General features: G+C 36.5%; 1 protein-coding gene and 1 long non-coding RNA gene across 2 annotated transcripts in view; one reads left to right on the forward strand and one right to left on the reverse strand.

Annotated features, from left to right (window-relative positions):
- The window catches only part of LOC133534674 (uncharacterized), a 91,911-nt gene extending 73,928 nt beyond the window's left edge, over positions 1-17,983 (forward strand). The window contains exons 14-20 of the mRNA XM_061873899.1: positions 8,147-8,274; positions 9,840-9,955; positions 14,209-14,640; positions 15,188-15,346; positions 15,633-16,022; positions 16,456-16,602; positions 17,602-17,983. Coding sequence (XP_061729883.1) covers positions 8,147-8,274; positions 9,840-9,955; positions 14,209-14,640; positions 15,188-15,346; positions 15,633-16,022; positions 16,456-16,602; positions 17,602-17,840 — 1,611 coding nt within the window. The 3' untranslated portion in view covers positions 17,841-17,983. The remainder of the gene's footprint in view (positions 1-8,146; positions 8,275-9,839; positions 9,956-14,208; positions 14,641-15,187; positions 15,347-15,632; positions 16,023-16,455; positions 16,603-17,601) is intronic.
- Positions 17,984-19,978: 1,995 nt separating this feature from the next.
- LOC133534752 (uncharacterized) lies at positions 19,979-21,646 on the reverse strand. Its single transcript, XR_009802083.1, has 2 exons — positions 21,335-21,646; positions 19,979-20,556 (listed from the first exon to the last, which is right to left on the reverse strand). It is a non-coding gene; the product is annotated as an uncharacterized LOC133534752 (long non-coding RNA).
- Between the last annotated feature and the right edge of the window lie 73 nt (positions 21,647-21,719).

A 21,719-nucleotide genomic window follows, 5' to 3' on the forward strand; every position in this document is an offset into this window, starting at 1 on the left:
GCGAAGGGGCAAATGTGCTTACACAAATCCCAAATAAGGCTACGTCCTCGCGTATATTACATTATATTATACTATTAGTTTATATTATATTATACTATTTATATTTTAATGTATATTTTTGTGCATATTAGTCACCATTATTAATTATTACTGAGACGACTACCTAATATCAAATCTTAAACATGTGATTTATGCAACTGTGTCGTAACGGCTTCTTTGTCAGCCCACTTTGATAACATATTTCAGCTATAAGCTAGATAGGTAATTGGCTTGCATTTTTGTCAAAAATATTATATTTAAAAAAAATATTTATTTACAATAACAATATACATAATGGATATATACAGATGATTACTATAACTAGCTTATACTCGTATCTAAAATAGGCCCTTGAGGCATTGTACCAAGGATGCTGGCGGCATTTCCTCATTGTATCGCAATACTGATACGTTGTGCGAGGAAGCCGCCAGCTCTTCGGTCACCAGTTATGTCAACCAGACGTTTCGCGATTTCTCCAAAAAACTTATTCGCGCTGGGACCCCATGGACCTAGAGTTTCAACGCCAAATATTATATTAATTAGTAGGCACAACCTACATGAAATAGAATAACAGCTTATTTTTCACCACACCAGCTGGTGAGAGCTCGCTTAATTGTTCTAAAACTGTTGAGAAAGTTGCATTTCATTCACATGTGCGGCAAAGTAATCTAATGCCATAATATATATAATAAACCGATATGTGTCCACCGATAGGCGTGAGGGGACTGAGAACCATAAGTTCGCTAGCAGATCAGCAGTCTACATGGTTCTGAGCAAATTTCATAATATAAATTACATCAGATACCTATATTCCGCCAGATGTAAAGATGTAGCAGGTGGAGTTTGGTACAATGCTGTTTTGGAATTTTGAATTTAAATCTCAGAAAAAGAATAAACATTTTTTGGATTGGAAGGGTTGCAAACCTGAGAGGTGTATACCTACGGAAGACTTTCATATCATCAGCAAATAAAATAATATTTGCGTGTTGCGTGTTTAAAGCATTGAATATCGTGTGTAAAAATGATGTATAATAATGTTTTTTTTTGTTTCTGTTTGTGTTTTTATATTATTATTAGTGTAGTTTTTTTTATTTTGTAATTCGACATTTAGAGACTTTATACATCTCTAAGTAGTAATAATACTTTACTTACCTACTTTAACTTTAAACAATAATACTTTCGTTTGCATTAATATTTTCAATTAACTAATTGTATTTTATAATTGTATGTAATATATAAGTGTATGTATATAAATTCCATGTTGACGTGTAAAAATGCCCTTGTGGCCTATTTGCTGAATAAATATTGAAGTTGAAGGCCCAAGTAGAGATCCTTGGGGCACTCCTGAAGGGATTTCCACCCATGATGATGAATATCCGTTCAGGACGACCGCTTAGGACAAAGATAAAGTGTATTAATGTAATCTCATAGAAATTTCAAGTGTTATAAACACACGTAAATTTGGTTAAATTGCAAACTGAATTCCGAAATGTTTTTTGTTAATCAAAAAAAGTTACCGAAATAGATTTTTTTTTAAATGTATAATTTGAGCTCTTTCAACCGATACCCCACTTGACCTAGTGAGTAGTTTAAAAAAAACAATACTTTCTATGTGTCTGGGTTAGCGTTGTTCATAACTATTTGAAATCGATAGCTTAAGTGGTTCTCGAGATATTTAGCGAAGTGACAGACAGACGGACGGACAGAGTCGCACCATAAGGGTTCCTTGTGTACCTTTTTGGTACGGAACCCTAAAAACATTTTGTATGGGAGGTAGCCTATAATATTTTTTTACTATTTATTTACACAAACGACAGACGGACATCGCGTAACTATAAGGGTTCCTAATTGACTGCGGAACCCGAAAAACTGAACCCTAAAACTCCCTAACGTTTTATTTTATTTTAAATGTGGTAACAAAACATATAGAGGAAATATAAAAAAAAGCGGTCAAGTGCGAGTCGGATTCGCGCATGAAGGGTTCCGTACCATTTAAGACGTATTAAAAAAAAATCTACTTGCTAGATCTTGTTCAACATTTTACCACTTTGGACACACATTTTACCACTTTGGAAGTGTCTCTCGCGCAAACTATTCAGTTTAGAAAAAAATGATATTAGGAACCTAAATATCATTTTTGAAGACCCATCCATAGATAACCCACACGTATGGGTTTGATGAAAATTTTTTTTTTTTTAATTTTATGACGTATTTAAAAAAACTGCTCACTAGATCTCGTTCAAACCAATTTTCGGTGGAAGTTTGCATGGTAATGTATATCATATATTTTTTTTAGATTTTTCATTCTGTTATTTTAGAAGTTACGGGGGGGGGGGGGGGGGGGGGACACACACATTTTTTCACTTTAGAAGTGTCTCTCACGCAAACTATTCAGTTTAGAAAAAAATGATATTAGGAACCTAAATATCATTTTTGAAGACCTATCCATAGATACCCCACATGTATGGATTTGATGATTTTTTTTTTAATTTTATGACGTATTAAAAAAAACTACTCACTAGATCTCGTTCAAACCAATTTTCTGTGGAAGTTTGCATGGTAATGTATATCATATATTTTTTTTTGATTTTTCATTCTGTTATTTTAGAAGTTACAGGGGGGGGGGGGGCACATTTTTTCACTTTGGAAGTGTCCCTCGCGCAAACTTTTCAGTTTAGAAGAAAATTATATTAGAAACCTCAATATCATTTTTAAAGACCTATCCATAGATACCCCACACGTATGGGTTTGATGAAAAAAGATTTTTTGAGTTTCAGTTCTAAGTATGGGGAACCCCCAAAATTTATTGTTTTTTTTCTATTCTTGTGTGAACATCTTAATGCGGTTCATAGAATACATCCACTTACTAAGTTTGAACAGTATAGCTCTTATAGTTTCGGAAAAAAGTGGCTGTGACATAATCGGACAGACAGGCGGATATGACGAATCTATAAGGGTTCCGTTTTTTGTCATTTGGCTACGGAACCCTAAAAAGACGGCCGTTTGGCCAAAAGCAGGTCGGGCAATGTTCAATGTAGGGTTCCGTATCCGTAGTTACCCGATACAATAGGCTGCCTTGAGTAGAAAGCTATTAGTGGATCCATGTACTTAACAAGCAAAAGGGACTACCCTGGCAGCACTTGTACGTCTTCCAAAAGCCAGCCAGCCATTACCTAACGATTTCCATGTACTAAAATTTCTTCAAAACAGATTTTTTGATAAAAAAAGCGACTGTACTTTTCTTTCAACAATTGTTCTTACTTTTAGTAGTAAGAGCGATCATCGATCAAATAGTCGGGTCTCTAAAACTAACCTACCTTTATTTTAAAGGAGCTCGAATCACAATCGCATACTTAAGTAGACAAACTGAAAATCACACAGAATGTCTCTTGCTATAAAGTCGTTAAAAAATGATCCCAGAAAGCTACGAGTATGTGCAGTCTGATGTATTTAGTTCACCTCTCCATAAGCTTACGGCGTTAGGGTCGGGGTTCAACTTTAATGTCACAGCCGCACGTTCGCCCTTTGACTTCGCCCCGCACGCAACGGAGACCCTTCCCATAATAATAGGTGCAGCGATTTAATAACTCCTACAATATGTTTGCTAGAGGAGCCCTAATTGTGGTTGTTACGTTACTAATTGTTGACAAGTGTTCGCTGTTTTAATTGACGCGTTTTGTCAGTTATATAAATACTAGGCATTATTAATTTACTAGCATCCCAAGGCCCAGTGTTGTTCATTTTGCAGTTTGTAATTCGGAACCTTTTTTTATTCCATAAGAGTTTAAAAGAAAGTTTGTTTTTATCGCTGCTCTTCAGTTTACCTTTGAGCGTACCTGTTGTCTCTGTACACTGCTATTAAATTTTTATTATTTCCAGGCTCGAGTACAACTTACTTTCAACTCTGAAAATCACACGACACTAGTCATATTAGGTATTAGTATATTAGACCATACGGGAATCCAACAATCCATTGTTTCCTTTATTTTCCGTCATTCACCTGATATTCGGTCCGCCACGCGTCACATGAATAGATAATTATCTTGAACCACGTATACTGAACCACGTATCTCTGTCCTAGATCAACCGGTAATCGACTTTATGTCAATGGGGTTAGAACTTCGACACGGCTTTGATAAGATATAGGGTTGTATTTTACCGCAATTCATCACATACGGCGTAATTGTGGGCCAAAGTCACGCTACGCTTACGAAACATGTTAACATTTTGCTGACAATTAGTTACGAACGATATTCCGATATCGATACGATTATGACACTAAATACTAACGCATGACTCGCGCACGCCATATGATATTCCCAAAACCATTGTTATTAAAATGCCATGACACAAAAACGGTATTTAATGCACCTTTTACATTTATGGGTCTAAATATATTAGGGCTTATAAAAAGTAGAGAACAATAGTTTCTTAACTTGTCATTGGAAGGTAGCAAAAATAGCAAAAACTGAACAATAGACTTCTCATGTCTGCCCACCGGTATCTATAAGTCGTTGTATTTTAGATGAATTAATAATTATTGGGTATGACCGCTATGAGCTTTGTGTAAAAGTAAACGTAAAACATTTTTTACCAATCTACAAATGGCACACATTGGAAAGGACTTAAAAAACTTTTCTTAATGAGTTTTTTGACGATGTGAATATTTTTAATGTTTGAAGGACATCAGCGAAACAATTCCGAATTTCCCAACACAATGCGTTATCTTGCGAATAAATGAAAATGTCTAATGTATACGCACACTTGGCTCGAAAGCGTAATTGGTAAATAATGGCTCAGGCACGTTCCCTCAGGAACTTCGTGGGAAAGTCGCCATACGATGCTGGAACTTTAACGCGGAAAGCACTTCAGGGGGAGGAGAAAATACGGGAATATACTGAAAAAACAATATGAAAAACAACATTATTAATCAATATTTCTTGATCGAAAATTTACAACATTTTATTAAATAAGTATGGTAAATTTGTCATGCATAAATAAGTAATGTCTATAAGTACGTTAAAGGGTAGGTAGGTAAAGTGTAATTAGGGTCCGTCTAAACTAACTTTGCACCGACTTGGAAATAACAAAGAGTGTCAATGTTGTCAACCAACAAAAACATTATTTACTGCCAAGCAAAAAAAAACGAGAAGTTAGTAGTGCAAGAACTAAATGAGTAAATTATGTCTTTTTTTATTCAAGTAAGTGCAGCGTTCCTTCTTTCTTAAAATATCGGTTTTCTAAGATTTTGGTTTGGCACCGACTTCAAAAACGAAGTTACTACCTCTAGTCATTAATTTTCTTATTAGCAGGCATTAATTACTTTTTGGCAGAAATTTACTTTACGACGGGATAGGGACTGGACATGGATATAGGTGGGGGGTTTATGTATAAAATATATTTTGTGCTCTTCAGTAGGTTAGTTTATTGAAGGCTGTTCCCTTTTTAGGGTTCCATACTCAACTAGAAACCCTTATAGTTTCGTCATGTCAATCTATCTGTCCGTCTCTTAACAAGCACTTTCAATGAAAACTACAGCGATCATGATCGGTTCAGCCGTTTTTGAATTATTTCAAAAAGTCGAAAAAGACGTACAAAGCCCTGCGAAGGTACTCCCTTATGCTTTTCATGTACATGAGTACATGACTTACTAATCGCCCCCGTTTAGCTTATTCTGACAGAATGGTAACTAGGGAAGCTTACACTGAGCATGGCACGACATGCTCTTGGCCAATTTGTTTTTTTAAAGAAATGACTATATTGTTTTTTAGATTTCTATTTTTTATCTTTTTTTATTTATTTTAAACGGCATATTTTCTTACAAATTGGACATTAATAATGACATTTCCACACTTGTCATTGCAAAGGTGATGCAGAGTTAACTTGGTACGACTCTATCTAGTTAGTCTCCCCTGATAACAATTAAAACAAAATCTTTTTTATACCTACATTTTTAAATAGGTACAGTCACCAGGGCAATAAAGTCGTGTATACATATTTATGGCACTTTTTTCGTATCGATATTTTCAGACGTGACCGTACCTTAAAACCATGAGTAGGTATACCATGCACGTTGACATATCAAATTCTCGTTTGCCGTATTAAACAACGAGCACACGTAAGCACTTTTTAATATTTTAGCTCCTAATGTCGCATCTGACGGCATATTTGAATAATCAATCGACTATCAATACCCCGTGTGACGAGGCAATATCTTTTCAAAATTATCCTTTCTTTGCCGTATCACGTTTGCGGATAATTTGATTGAGCTATTGTGCTGAAAATGTGGTGTTAGGTATGCGCATAATTTTGGGGTTTTTAATATTGGGTGATTATACCATTACATGCAAATAGGCAAACAATATTGACTAAAATATTTTATGCACATTTTTTCCATGTACATAGTTCGTCGAAATTAACTTCTACGGTTACCTTTCTATCAATATACAACTTGTAAAAGATCCGACGGATGGTCAACGTATATACGTATATAACGCTAGAATCGGCTACGCGTGTAGCGCTACGAAAACGTTAGCAGCATTAACCCGGGGTTAACCGGTTAAACCTGAAGCTACGAGTACCATGGTTACCAATACAATGTAACACTGGGTTAACGGTTAACCCCGGGTAAGTGGCTAGCGCAAGTGGCCCTAAGACGGCGTAAGTTAACGATTATCCTTTATAGGGCAACGATCTCAAAAAAAACCACATGCAACATCATCTTGATCTTCTCAATTGAGGATTTTTTTCAGTCTTTTCCGTTAAAGGGTTATACCTGTTATGGCGTACGCTGTCAAATTACTATCCTTTATACGCCAAACGTCTTGTAAAGTTTACATTTTTTGTTAGCTCGTACCAATGCAATGTCTATTGTAACATTTTTAATCGACTTAAAAAAACCGGACAAGTGCGAGTCGGATGTTTTTTTTGGAAATGAAGCGTGAGTGAAACGTCTTGAAAACCCGAAAGGGTCAGAGGCGGATCAAAAACCAGATGTAACAGAAAGTGTTATGGCACGGTGGCTTATATCTTGACAACTAGATAATAGCTATCAGTATGCATTGATTTTACATCGACGGTTAGAAAAGAAGCTATTACTTGAAGTTGAATGTACTGCTGACAGAGATGGCGCTGATTTTGTGCTAGAAAACTCGCATTCGGAGCTAAAATAGGCCTTATGCGCGTTGTTTACGCTGTAGTAGTGATCGCATCAGTTTATGGACGCATTTTGAAAAAACGTAGTGTCATTTTATAGCTTATACTTAATTAGGTACAACAACAATAAAATACGTGAGATTGTTAACAAGCCGTAAAAAAATATTTTTTTTGGATTTTTCAGAGCTTTATTATTACGATTGTTCTTGTTTGATTGATCAGAAGAATAGTACAAGTGCCTAAAAGCGAAAGCCGAAGACAGAGGTGCTTGAATGTAGTGCTCAAACACGGAACAATATGGTACAAATACCTATAGATAATAGAGTAAAAATAATTAATTCAAAAGCACAAAAACAAAATAGAAAATTATACAAGACAAAGAGACATAAAAAATTGAAAGTGCCACGAAATCAATCAATAGTACAAGTATCATTGCGGCTGTATGCCAAGCCTGTAGCTGCATTTAAAGTCCAAGTTACGCTTGAACACTTAAGGCGTGCCTTTTTGGTGTATTTATTTCAAACTTTGAGACCCAGTAATTTCGGAGTTAAAGGGGGAATGGTATTTTTTGTCAATTTCTTTGATAAACTTATAAATTGTTTATAAAAAAAAATATATATTTGATATCCTCACAATAAGCTCTTTCATTCGATAGGTCACACAATTTAGTTTGCAAAACTTTGTTTTTTATTTTTCTCATTTACCCCCCAAAAGTGCCTTCTGTGTTTTAAATTCATTTGTGTACATTACATATCCATCTTTCGGTCACAGACTTATATGTACCAAATTTCAACTTAATTAGTCTAGTAGTTTCAGAGCAAATAGGCTGTGACAGTATAAAAACATATTTGTGTTAATGTACTATTCTTTTATATCTTTTTTGTATAGGTATAACAAATGGCAGTCATGTTCTTACGCTATGCTTGTTTTGAAGTGCGATTGACATTGACAGGTGAAGATGGACGGGGGCAGCAAGCCTGAAGCGATGTGCCGCGTGTGTGGTGACAAGGCTTCAGGAAAGCACTACGGTGTACCGTCCTGCGACGGGTGCAGGGGCTTCTTCAAACGAAGCATACGACGGTATACAATCATTTACTTTCATGTCCGGTTAACGCCGTACCTACAATAAAATATTGACTTAAAGTAAGGGTTCCTTTCGTACCTTTTTAGTAGGGAACCCTAAAAAAGGACGTAGGATTGCGTAGCATTCCAATAAACGATTTTTTGAAATTGATCATTGACATGCCTGGTGACATTTTATTTAGAATAGAATATATATAATTTTTTATTCGTAAGCACACAGGCAATCAATAAACATAAGATAACATAGGAAGAGTAAAGTGCCACGAAATGGCCACATCTCGGCAGGTTGCTGGCGAATTCCAGCGCTGATATTCCGATGAGATCATATCTATTCATTGCGAAATAGAATCTTGTGTAGCTTTATATCAGAACCCTATTTGGTTGATTGAGCCCACGTTAAAAAATTGTAACAACTTAAAATTGCCAGCAATCCTGAAAAATAATAGCTAAATAGTTTCTTAATTTTTTTTTTATAAAACACATGCCTCTTTTTTCTGACTGTACATGAACTCTAAGTGACCCATTCTAAGAACTTTCAGTACAATGAATTTACCGCAATGGGTAAATACGGATAAATTGTAATTTTTATTACTTTGAAATAAATAAATAAATGTATTTTTTATACTAGAAATTAACTGTTGGCATGTAAGTAAGTGTAGTACATTACTATAGACGCCAGGGAACGAAGGGTTGCAGGCCAAATAGATAGGTATACGCGGCTGGCAACACTGTTTCTTGGCGAGATATGTATACGTATTTCTTTTCTCAAACATGCAATGAAATAAAATAAAAATAATAATAATTGTAGTCAGTAGGTATGTTTTATTCGTAGGTTTACACAGCTAAAAACCATTTACGAAACTACTACTATTTGATGGTTGAATGCCAAGACATTGTGTCACAATATGAGGTTTAAAAAAACCGGACAATTGCGACCGGACCCATCCACCAAGGGTTCCGTACTTTCTAGTATTTTTTATTATAGCGGCAACAGAAATACATCTGTGAAAATTTCAACTGTCTAGCTATCACGGTTCATGAGATACAGCCTGATGACAGACGGACGGACAGACGGACAGCGGAGTCATAGTAATAGGGTCCTGTTTTACCCTTTGGGTACGGAACCCTTACAAAAGAAGGTTGCTTTTCAGCCTAGGTGTGTATAAGGCTATATGAAATACCTTTACATATCATCTTCACTCATCGCACTGGATACGTACATAGTATTTCCGGATCTAATCTGAAGCAAATCATGTCAACATTTCATTGCAGGTTTGAGATTTTTTTTTTTACCAAAAAACCCTATCTATCGACGAACTATCTGGCCTAGTGCGTGTGACCCTGCTTATGAAGCCGATGGTCCTGGGCTCAAATCCCGGTAAGGGCATTTATTTGGGCGATGAGCACAGATATTTGTTCCTGAGTCATGGATGTTTTCTATCTATTTAAGTATATTTGTATATATTACATATGTCGTGGGACTTCGTCAGTTTGTGTAAGAATGTCCCTATAATATTTATTTATTTATCTATCTAATGTACATTTTCCATTGTCGCCTGCAGAAACTTAGACTACGTGTGTAAGGAGAGCGGGCGCTGTATCGTGGACGTTACCCGTCGGAACCAGTGCCAGGCCTGCCGCTTCTCCAAGTGCCTGCGAGTCAACATGAAAAAAGACGGTAAGTCGGTAATTTCCTACTTTTAGGCTTTCTGAATTTTCCCTTCACATCCAGGCTACGCTGTTCGAAAAAGTTTTCGCGAAAATCGTGCACCGCCGCGGTTACCAGTACAAATATAGCCAGTTATTTGTTTTACAAGTTTCACCCCTCGCGCTAATATTGATATCTGAGCAAGTGAAAGATTCCAAAATTAAAGCGTAGCCAGTAGTTCGAAAAGTGGAATCAAGGATTACAAGGCACGAGAGTTAACAAACTTTGCTCCCGAGTGAAACACAATATTTTTCACCACACAACGCGAGGAAAATACTATCTGTAAAACATTACAAATCAAATATAACGTTAAAAACGTTATTAAATATTTATCTTTAAAAATCATCACTTAAAATTCAGTTCTATCAGCTAACATGAGTAAACAACTCAAACTGTGGATCAGATTACCTACTTTGCCACACATGTGGATAAAATGCTAGTTTCTTATTCGTTTTTAAAGTTCAATGAGAGCTTTTAAAGGGATCAAAGATACCCATTTCCGACGAGGTATTTTATATAGTTCGAGTCAGAATGGATGCCTTTCAGAAGAGTTAAACACTCTACTTTTCATTACGAATACGAGAAAAATAAATACATGTGTGTTTTACAAAACATGACTAAGTTTAGGCTTGTACAATCGAGTTCATAAATATATATTTTTTTAACCATATTGCAAAATAGATTAAGGTGAAGAAACGTACAGGTACATATTTATGGTCACGAGTGTCTCGACTGTACTTTCACTGAAAAATTAGGTAAAACGATCGTTATTAATATCAAAATGAAAATTATACAACAAATCCATTTAAAAGCGAACAACATACTTGGAAAGTTAAACTCCTTAGGGCGGTACGTACGGTTACTTCCTTGCATGCTTTTATCGCGGCCGACGGAAGGAAGACCTTCAAGACGATTTTCTTAATTAAAATGCGTTAGGTATGAAGTTGTCCGCCTTTCGCAAAGTACGTCTAAGTATTGTCTGAGCATTCTTTTTCGGCTACCCGTACGCCTCCTGAAAATTATAAATACAAATATCTTGGGAAAAGGGTGCCAATGATCATCAAAAGGAGCTCGCGCCTAAATAAAGAAATATAAATGGAAATGTATAGCCTCGTAGACAATAAAACAACTACCTGTGTGAGACAAATGAACTTTTCCTCGGTGCACGCGCGCAGAAGACAAAACTCGATTTGGTTCATGTTTTCTAACTTGAAATAACTATTAACTTAAAAATTAAAAAAAGACTCACGCATTATGCAAAAAAGTCCATTTTATGCCAAAAAAGCCTTACATAATTTTGGAAAAAGCTGATACTCTTCAAGCTGGATCGATTTTTATGAAACATAGCTAAGAACAACCGCAAGGAAATTGGCTTTTAAGTAAAAAAAACCGCATCTATTTGAAAGCTACGATGCCACAGACAGACACACAGACAGACAGACGGACAGACATTAGGGTCAAACATTTAAAAAAAAAATTGCGTCGGGGTTAAAAAAAAACGACATTTAAACTGGTGCCCAATTTCCCCGTTTCATTTGACGGATGCTTGTTCCCGATGAACATTCGGTCGCCCATGAAAGCATCAATAGTGAACATGGCCGAGCCCTTGTCTCAATAAAGTATTTATCCAGCGCCTCCTCCGAGCATGTCTTTTCCATTAGGAAACATTCGAGTATTTGCGGTACACGAGAGGCGATAAGTGGCGAGGAAAAAACGCGAGGGCATTTCGCCGTTCCCTTCTGAAACGCTCAATCAATTCCATAACAGATGCTCATAACTATGAGAAAATATGCCGATGACATGTTGGTCATGTAGGCACATACTTACTCGTTATTCCTACTTAGTTCCATAGAAAAATGGGGTCTTGTCAGTAGAATTGTTTTAGGCGAGTTCGTAAATGTTTCGAACGTCATTAGGTGGGTTGGGATTTGGTTGGGATAGTGTGGGTGGGGATGATGTTGGATTTTTTTTCTCGGCTTGTGGATAGGGTACGTACTTGGTTCAAATGCACAATTGATAATAATGACATTCTCGATATAATTTTATTTTATTATCTTTCGAGCGGGTAATGAGTGTTGAAATATAGGAAACAAAATAAATAGACTGCGTTATGTTTTTCCTGACGGTGTAAGAACGGACAAGCCTATAAGTTCGGCCCCATTGCCGGTACTATAATGTTTACTATAGCAAAATAACCGGATTTATCCCCTAATTAATATATTGAAGAATTGGCCTAACAGTAATATGAGCTATCATATCATATCCAACAAGATTTTTATATTTTTGCATTTTTTTCCGATTATTGAGTGCATGTTCTCAATTTTCAAATAATTACTCGTATGGTTTTCTAATTTTTAGGTATAAGGTCAATGAACCCATGTGGGGTGAATGAACCCACGTGGGCTCATTGACACCATAAGCCCGGTAGATTGATAGAAGGTAATAAAAAAGGACATAAGGATAAAATAATATGAAAGTGGAGGAATGAATACGACCATTTTTAAGCAGTCGGCGTTTTAATACCTACCATTAATCACATTTAATACCTAATTTAATCGCAAATAGTGGAGACGCGAATAAAGTTTGAGCATGCCTGAGAGTTTAAGATCGGATAATTAGGATCCGATCGGGGATAAGACCGGATCTTGGCCTACAGGCATCGTATCAAAGTTCCAAATATACAGCTTTGTTACAAATTTAATAAAAATAATATGCGATCTCTAAAAGAAACAAAAAAGCTTAAACCTACTAGTTATAATAAAAAAAAACTAGCGGAGGGTATTCCCGGATAAAAAATTAAACCACATTTTTTTTTGCACTTAACGGCACACATATCACGCGAATTGTTAGGCGGAGCATCAAGTGCGGACTGAAGGGGGGTGCGGGACAAAATGCGCATGCACCACCTTGCCAGCATTAAAAAACCCGCAACAGGCGGAAATTTTAATCATACGATATTGACCGGTGCCCGATCTTAGTCGTACTCACCTTAATTTGTTATTTACTAAGACCGGTAAATTGAGTTAGTAACATTACCTACAACACCTACCTACCCAATACAAGCAAGCCTAAGTACAGTCAGACCATGATAAGTTGGCAACGATTTTGACAACCCAGCCAGTGCAAGTGTTATTTTAAACGTCAAACTTCTATGAAATTATGACGTTTACTTAACACTTGCACAGGATGGGCTATTAATTTCGCTGCCAACTTAGCTTGGTCTGACTATGGTATATGCTTTAGAACGGAATACATACATAAATATTTTTTTTGAATCGTAGAACGGAGTTATTACCAACTAAAGATTTAGACAGTTTTAGCCATATACCCAGAAATGGATTTTATTACAAGATTTGCCTAAACAATTGAATTAAACTACGGATTAAATCGCGCCTATGAGACCATAATATAACCCCAAGGTACGGATGACGTGCCAAAATAACAAATAGCGCAAATCTTGACCTGTTATGAGGGTTCATAAATATTTACTTACCGTCGCCCGCAGCCGCCATTCGCACCCATATTTATTTACATATCGAATCGAACCCCTCGCTGCCGCTTCTAGCCCGCCATTTTAACTTTTCTTCCCTAATGTGCTGCTGTTTGCCAACCACTTGTAACGTTATACGTTTATTCAAACGTTAATAAGATTGGTTTCGTCACTTCCGTGGGCTGTTAGTGGCGAAAAGCAATTATCCCTTTTAATTCATTCGTAAAAGCCTGCCGTTGTTTAACACGGGTCTCTTTTGTTTCCCATACAGTTTTGAGTCATAATGTATTGTTTGTCCGCATTTTCGTTAGCCATAATTTGGATTTTCTCAGAAACGCGTAAGTTTTCAGGATTGCCATAACACAAACCAAACATAACCTTACCTATCTATAGGATAACCTAATGAAATTCCTGAAAAGTTAACGGTTTCAGAGTTATGACTAATGATAATATGAGTATCATTACATTATGACTTTCGATAATTATGCGAGGATCCGGTTTAACACAAACCGTTTTGTGTTTTTGGGGAGATTTAAGTAATAAGAATAAATTATTAATCGTATGGCATGCACAGTTGAAAGCCAATCAAAGTATGGCCTTGAGGTTGTCAAGCCAGGTAATAAGAATAAATGTAAGCTTAACAACAAATTAGACAAAACACATTACTGCACTTACAACTCATCTATCTTTAACATACAGATGATGTACTAGACACCATTTGTTTTTGTAACAGCTGTGCAGCACGAGCGCGCGCCTCGGCCAGTCACCACCCAACACCAGCTGACCCTACATAAGCTAGGATACAACTTCGGTCGCCAGACGAACTTCTTTCCCCCTTCCACCCCCCTAACTCTCGCTTCCTTACCGCAACTGAACACTTATAGCAGCGTTACCCCTGCGCCGCCCGACCTTGCCATGCCCACCTCGTTCTTAGACACATCCTTTCAAGATTTTTCGAGACTTCCTGAAGCGATTCCGTCCGAACTTCCGCAGTTGAGTCCATTCTTTAGCACTCAACCCAGTTCACTGAGCTCTTTAAATCCGTTTAAAATCCCGCTTTTCCCAAGTCAGTTGCATTACCCTATCCCACATAGTGGTTATTTCCCTGCAAACATCTTCTATCCACCGGTAATTTCAACTGAGAGATCGATGACACCGACCAATAGTAAGTGTTACCTAATAAAAATACAATTATCTATTTATAAGGCGACTGCTATAGTTATATTATACTCGTATAGCCACTCATAGTAATTGGTCACTCTTAACAATAAGACTTCTATTGGCTTGTTTCTTTCTTATTTGTTAAGAGAGGACAATAACTATGTAGTAGCTATAATAACTATATAGCACAATCGGAATAAGGCCAACCTCGAAATCTCTGGAACAGTCCTGAAATTTGGTATGTATATAGATTAAAGGCCCCCTTTTCCGGCCCACACCATTTGACATTTGGGGACCTTGAGGAATCGCAGCCATCATGGAAAATGTGTACCATCCTGGAGAAATTGCGTTTTACTGTAAATGTCAAATGGTGTGGGCATGAATAAGGGTCCTTTAATACATACGAAATTTCAGGACTGTTCCAGATTTTCGAGGTTGGTTCTATTCCGATTGTGCTATATAGCAGTCACCCTATAAACTTTAATTCAGACGACTTTGAATGATGACAAGGGGTAGGTAGGTTTAAACCTCGTTTTGTATAATTTTTGCAGACCATGAGATGAATTCTCCTAAATTTAAAACATCCTTACCGAATCCAACTTCAGAAAAGCCGGACTCACAACTACCGGACAAAATCAAGGAAGATGAAGTTTCGAGTTCGGAGGAAGCATTTAAATCAAATCGATTCTTAGCAAATGTCGACAAAGAAGGTAGATATTGTAATATATTATGTTGTTTTATTATTCAGTTTTATTGACTAAATTCATGTTTTAACCCAAATTGCCTAGCCTATGAGATGCTTACTTCAACTTTTTATTGATAAGTGCATTGCGAATGGGATCCCATACCCTATAAGCTCTGCGAATGGATGTTTAATAAATAGGTATATATTACATAAAACGTATGCGTTACTTGCGTGTCTTTGTATAAGTATATAGCTATATTCTCATATTAGATGAACACTATTTGTCTATACTAAATATCTATCTATCCTAGATACCAGGAACCCGGGCCCATGCTCCCCGAACAACTGCGAGCCTCCGTTGATTCACGTTGTATCTAAACTAGGAGAAACCCGCGTGCACCTAGACTCCACTAGAGCAGAGAACATTTCTGTGGAATGTATTATAAAAGAACAAGAGAAATGTGCACGGCAAGAAAGTAAAGTTCAAAAGTCGAGGATCCACTTCGATAGTAGCCTAACATTGTCAGGAGAACAAATCCACGATCCGGCGGCGAAGCTGCTTGTGGCCTCAATCAAATGGCTCCATGGAGTGCCATCGTTTACGCAACTTAAGACTTCAGAGCAAATTCCTCTGTTACACCATAACTGGCGAGAACTTTTTCTTATAGCAGCTGCACAATACTCCTACTATTTTGATGAAGGTATGAGACATATTGCACTGTGCTATTTTATACTTGTTCTCCTTATATAGGTATAAAAAAACTATTAATAAGGGTATCTGTACCCCTAGTGTAAATTTAGTCGATAGCGAAACGTGACGTACGCGTTTGCGTTAAGTCTCATTTTGTATGGGTTTTTAAACAGCGCGCCAAGCGGGACGTTTTGGAAAGCCAAAAATCTCATACAAAATGACACTTAACGCAAACGCGTACGTCACGTTTCGCTGTCGAAAATATTTACACTAGGGGTACAGATCTCCAATTCAGGGATATCTACTAACTACTAATTTTATTAAAGCTAGGAATTGAACTGTAACAATCAGTAAAATTTGCTGCTATATAAAAATGCTAAGTTCGCCTTACATTACAACATAAAAAGAAAAATATTGTAATTTAGCCACACTATTTCTTACAGAAGATATGCATTTAGCAACGGCTACAAGAACAACAAATCCGAAAGCAGAGTTCAAAAAACTAACAGCCCTTATAAAAAGGATAGCCCAATGCAGATTAGATAAATCAGAATACGACTGGTTAAAATCAGCGCTGCTATACAGAAATGGTAAGTACCTTCAAATAAGAAGACGGAGTTCGAGGAATTTCCAAGCATTACGATTTTACAGTGGATTATATAAGGTGCAGCGGGACAACTTTGACTAAGTACCTGTACCTACCGAAAACGTCTAGAGGTATCTACAGTACTTTTACTGACAATTGATTGCCTTCATATTGTAGGTTATCTAGGTTTTATTGGCAGACTCACATCCAAAAATGTTGAGCTCTGTATTTGGTCTGAATACTTTATAATGCCATGGTTAGTCATGGCGTAAGGAACCTAAATTGAACCCGTATTAATGTAGATACGTAAATGTAAAAAATAGACACTAGATTTCAGGGGGTACAACTTCTCCATACTAAATAGTGATAGGATTCGTGTCTATTTAAAGTCAGTCGATAATGAGCCTACAGGCTTAAAATTTTCTGCTATAAAAAAACTTATATTACTATAGCACAGTAGGTACATTCGATCAAAGATTTACATAACTTTGATTTAATGTAAAATTTGACTAGTTATAAAATAAAAATATTGTCAATTACAGAGTTAGTATTTTTAAATGAGGTAAATATTATACATCGATAAAACCTGTAATCGCACCAGTATTTGTTCAATTTCATATAAAATATGGAGGAGTAATTTCAACTACCAAAAAGTCGAAATTAGCCGACATCTCAACTTTAGTGGGGTTATTTATAGTATCACCAAAATAATATTAAACGTAACTAGATACATAAGATTAAGTGACATAAAAAACATAAAATAGGCTATAAATATGCGACTCATCTTTGAAACCTTATAAAAATACATAGGAACCACTATTTTTCTAAAATATTTGAGGCGCCAACTCGCACACCATGTACACAACAAGGAATTTTGTCGAAAACAAAATACCTACTTAGCCGCGCAGATGAGAGAGCATTGGGTCTAACAAAGCCATCTGTGGTGAAATTATGAACAAGCTTTCAAGGAGGATGGAAGAATTCAATGCAGTCATGTTTCCAGATTGCTTTGAGGGCTCCACCTCGTCGCAGCTCGAGCTTCTGCAAGACCACACGTTGCTGCTACTGCAAGGCCACTGCTCAAGGAAAGACCCCGCTCGCTTCGGTCGCCTGATGCTACTGCTGCCCAGCATATGTTGCCTGTCCAACCATGGGTTCCTTGAAGACTTACTCTTCCCTGACACGTCCAATGACGCTATTCATTCTACTCTTACTCGTATTCTCATGTACACATCAATATAATAGTGGTATGCAACCACTTTGATGTACTGTAAATAACTATAGGCTTTATATATTTTTTTTTTCGCAATCTAAGGGTAATTTTGTAAATCTATATGTTGGTATGAAAATTAAAAGGCCCTACAAGTAAAAGTTTAGCACACAGATTCATTGTTTTCGAATTTAAGTAAATAACTAAGTCTACTTGCTAAGTAAACCTCATCTTGCTAAGTAATCCTTTTTTGACTAAGTAGACTCTAGGGGTATTTTTTACAACCAGAAACTTGAAATAGGTTATGGTCTGTGTAGGGACAGTACCTATTAGGTGGACGGTATATACTCGTATTACCTGTGTGTGACCTTTTGTCCCGCTGTTCATCTTATTCCGCCTGACCTTAATACAGTATTTACCTACCTTCAGTACAATATACTAAAGATCTATAATAATAAAAAATCTAAATAACATATAAGAGAAGAAGGCAATAGCGCGGTAATATAAATAAACAATAAATGTATATATAAACACGCCTAAATAAACATATTAAAAAAACAAGGAGCGAGGTTTTCCCGAGGGTATACAGTATGGGGTTCTTCAAAAAAGGAGTGTACAGGTTTTTAATGGGTCGGCAACGCGCATGTAACACGGTGAGTGCTTACCATCAGGCGGGCCGTATGCCTGTTTGCCACCGACGTGGTATTAAAAAAAATGAGTGTAAATAGCATTTCAATAAACATTGGCCGATTAGGGCTAATAGGGGACTGTGTTTTTATATTTATTTTGCAGTATGCTCAATCAAAATACGTTTTATTTCTAGTCAATTTAAAAATAAAACTCATTCTAGTTATGTAATACATAAGAACTATAGCCTGTGAAACAACTTAGTCAGTAGAAAAGAGCACGAAATTCAAATTTTCTATGGGCCAATAACACGTCGGGCATACATTTTTTTAATTTGGCCTTGTCTACTGACGGAAATGACTTGACAGGCTATATCTATTACTTCAATAAATTTATTAAAACATTACACTAAGTCATACTTTAACTACCCCTTTAAAATCAATAACCTACAATTATATTTGTCAAATTAATAGACATAACAGACATAAAAATAATAGACATATTATTAAAATGGTACCTAGATTTCTCTGAAGTATCTAAGTTTAAGTGTTATAAAATTAAATTATAGGTATGTTTTTATTACTCATTTAGCTTCACTGAAAGGTCTCGAGAAAAATACGATTTGTTAGACCTGTACCCCAAAAGCATAAAATTGTTGTAGTAATTCACCGAATCGTATTTCACCTCGATCTCATATTTAATTTTCGCATTGTGTCTCAATAGTTTTTTTTTTCTAGTGGCTATAAGTTTTAGTCGCATTTCACCTCGACCGTGCATTTAAACATCGCGTTGTGACTCAATCGTTTATTACTTTAGTCGCATTTCACCTCGATCATGTATTGTATTGGCGACGTGATTCAACGCAACGTCAACGTCACATAGATAAAATTTTAATGAGTTTGATAGCACTTGAGGCTTAATCCTACAAGTACAAAACGTGTTTAAAAAAACACTTAATTTTAGTGCAAGCATCAAATTAACGTATCAAGTTAAAATGTTAAATAGAGTCCCAAACAAACGTCGATCGCGGCGAAATGCCTCTTCGGTAACATACTACACGAAAAATTAAATACTACAAATTAATTATACTAATGTCTAAGGCTACGGGAAAAAGTGCGTCAAGTAAAAAAATCCAGTGATATCTTTTTCATTCAAGGTGAAATGCGATTCGGTGAATTACTACAACAATTTTATGCTTTTGGGGTACAGGTCTAACAAATCAAAAATACTTGATAGACATGCAAATGGGAAGAGGTACAGTCAGCAAGAAAAGTGTGAGACACAAAAATATTTCCACAAACTAGTTTTAATCATGAATTCATGACAGTAGTAGTGTACAAGATTGGTATTGTAGCCCTGAAATGGCATGTTTATATGGATTCACGGTATCCACATAGGTACATAGGCACATAGGTGAGTACCTCTTTTTCGGATTCGTTAAGAAACATACTTAAGGCCTGCCCGCATGCCACAAATCTTTACGTATCACATTGACTGAGCAGTGTGCATGGATAAACTGGGTGGATATTATAAAAAACTAAAATTAACAATACAATTTTAATTGCACTAAACATTTTCACATGTACTTAAATTATTGTCCTTGTTATCCGAAGACCTATTTTTTAAACTTCCAGTGTTCAAGTTGCGTCTGTAACCATTTACAACTGGTAAAACGATTAGACCCACAATCAGCCAAGTAATAATTTCGTAAACTCCAAGCGTCATCGCAAAAAAAAGATAACCTTTTTGCGTAGATATTAGCCCTATTATACATATGAGAATAACATCGAAAAATAAATATGTTATTATAAACCATTGATACATCAAAACGAGTGTTTCAAAAGGAAAGATAAAAGAAGCAAATAGTAATACATGCATAAGTAGACATACAATTCCTAGAGCTTTGAAAATATAAACAATTGCCATAGCTGTATGCTCTGGCACGCCGTACATTGTCAAGTGGCGGGATCCATCCGAGCAAAATAGCGTATAGCAGACACAAGGTACAACCCCCAGAATGGAAATCATGAACGCGCCGATCCGAGGACTCAAGCAGAAACAGAAGGTCTTGGCAGTGAGACATCTGTCCAATATGCTTTCCATTGTGTTGGAGAAAATATCCTGAAAATATGCTTTTTGTTCTTAACATAGTGTAATGTTGGTGAAACGTATTAGGTATTTACTAAAACGTATTACGTATTAGGTACTTGTAGACCGCGGCCCAGGAGCATATTTCGCCAGTCATCGCCTCCCGGCTGATACTTTGTCAGATGATAGTGTAGATGCTATTTTAAATTAAAAAACTGTCAGCCAGTTGTATCGCGGTGGAAAGACCGTCAGCTGTTAAATTAACATGTAAAAAATACGCGTCTTAACACTTTAAGTATGTCCGCAAAGTATGCGTAATATGTACATTGCGTAATACGTTCATGGCGTTTCAGGCGTATTACCTGATGAAATGCTACATGCAAAAATTCATGACTTGTTATTGATATCATAAAAAGGTTAAGTGCTTATTGTTTAAATGTTCATGCGGCCAGCTGCCGTTCTTACCACCGCGATATAACCGGCTGACGATTTTTTTAACTAACAATAGCATCTGAACTCTCATCTGACAAAGTATCAAACGAGAGGCGATGACAATTTTTTTTTACGTGTTTCGGTGGCTGCCATTCCTCAACCCACCAACGGAGCGGCAGCTGACGTCCACGAGGGTTCATCATACATAGCCGTTAACCACTAGACGAGTTTTCGCCCGAGAGGCGATTGGTCATAGAAATCTGTTCCTGGCTCGCGGTCAATTGCTGATGGAATCCAAGCAAAGCAATGGCTACGAAGTTATAACTGAACCCGACCACTAGTTAATTCCTAAGTACCCGATAAAAATATATGTACCTACCTACTGCCGCCAGTACAAATCAATGTGTTTGTGTGAATCGTCTTAAATCTTCGGTAAAGTATAATGGGCGACACTAGTATATATTGCTGAAAATAGTGTTTCTGTACATCGTTCCTCGGTATTATTTATCATTACTTCAATATTATGACACCACCATATAAGTTACGGTTTAATTATTAAAACACGTTATATGAGTAATACTTAAAAATTTGGGATTATTTTGGGATAATACGTACCTAAATTATATTAAATTTGAAAATTCGCGTCAACATGAGGGCTGCCATATCACAGAAATTGGATCGCTTTTTAAAAAGTTTGTCACCGTTTGCCTCACAGTTAAATTCAGTTATTAGAAAACGAAGCAGACAATGTTGACAGGTTCTAC

Source organism: Cydia pomonella, chromosome 1 (genome assembly GCF_033807575.1).
Source record: "Cydia pomonella isolate Wapato2018A chromosome 1, ilCydPomo1, whole genome shotgun sequence".
NCBI lineage: Eukaryota > Metazoa > Arthropoda > Insecta > Lepidoptera > Tortricidae > Cydia > Cydia pomonella.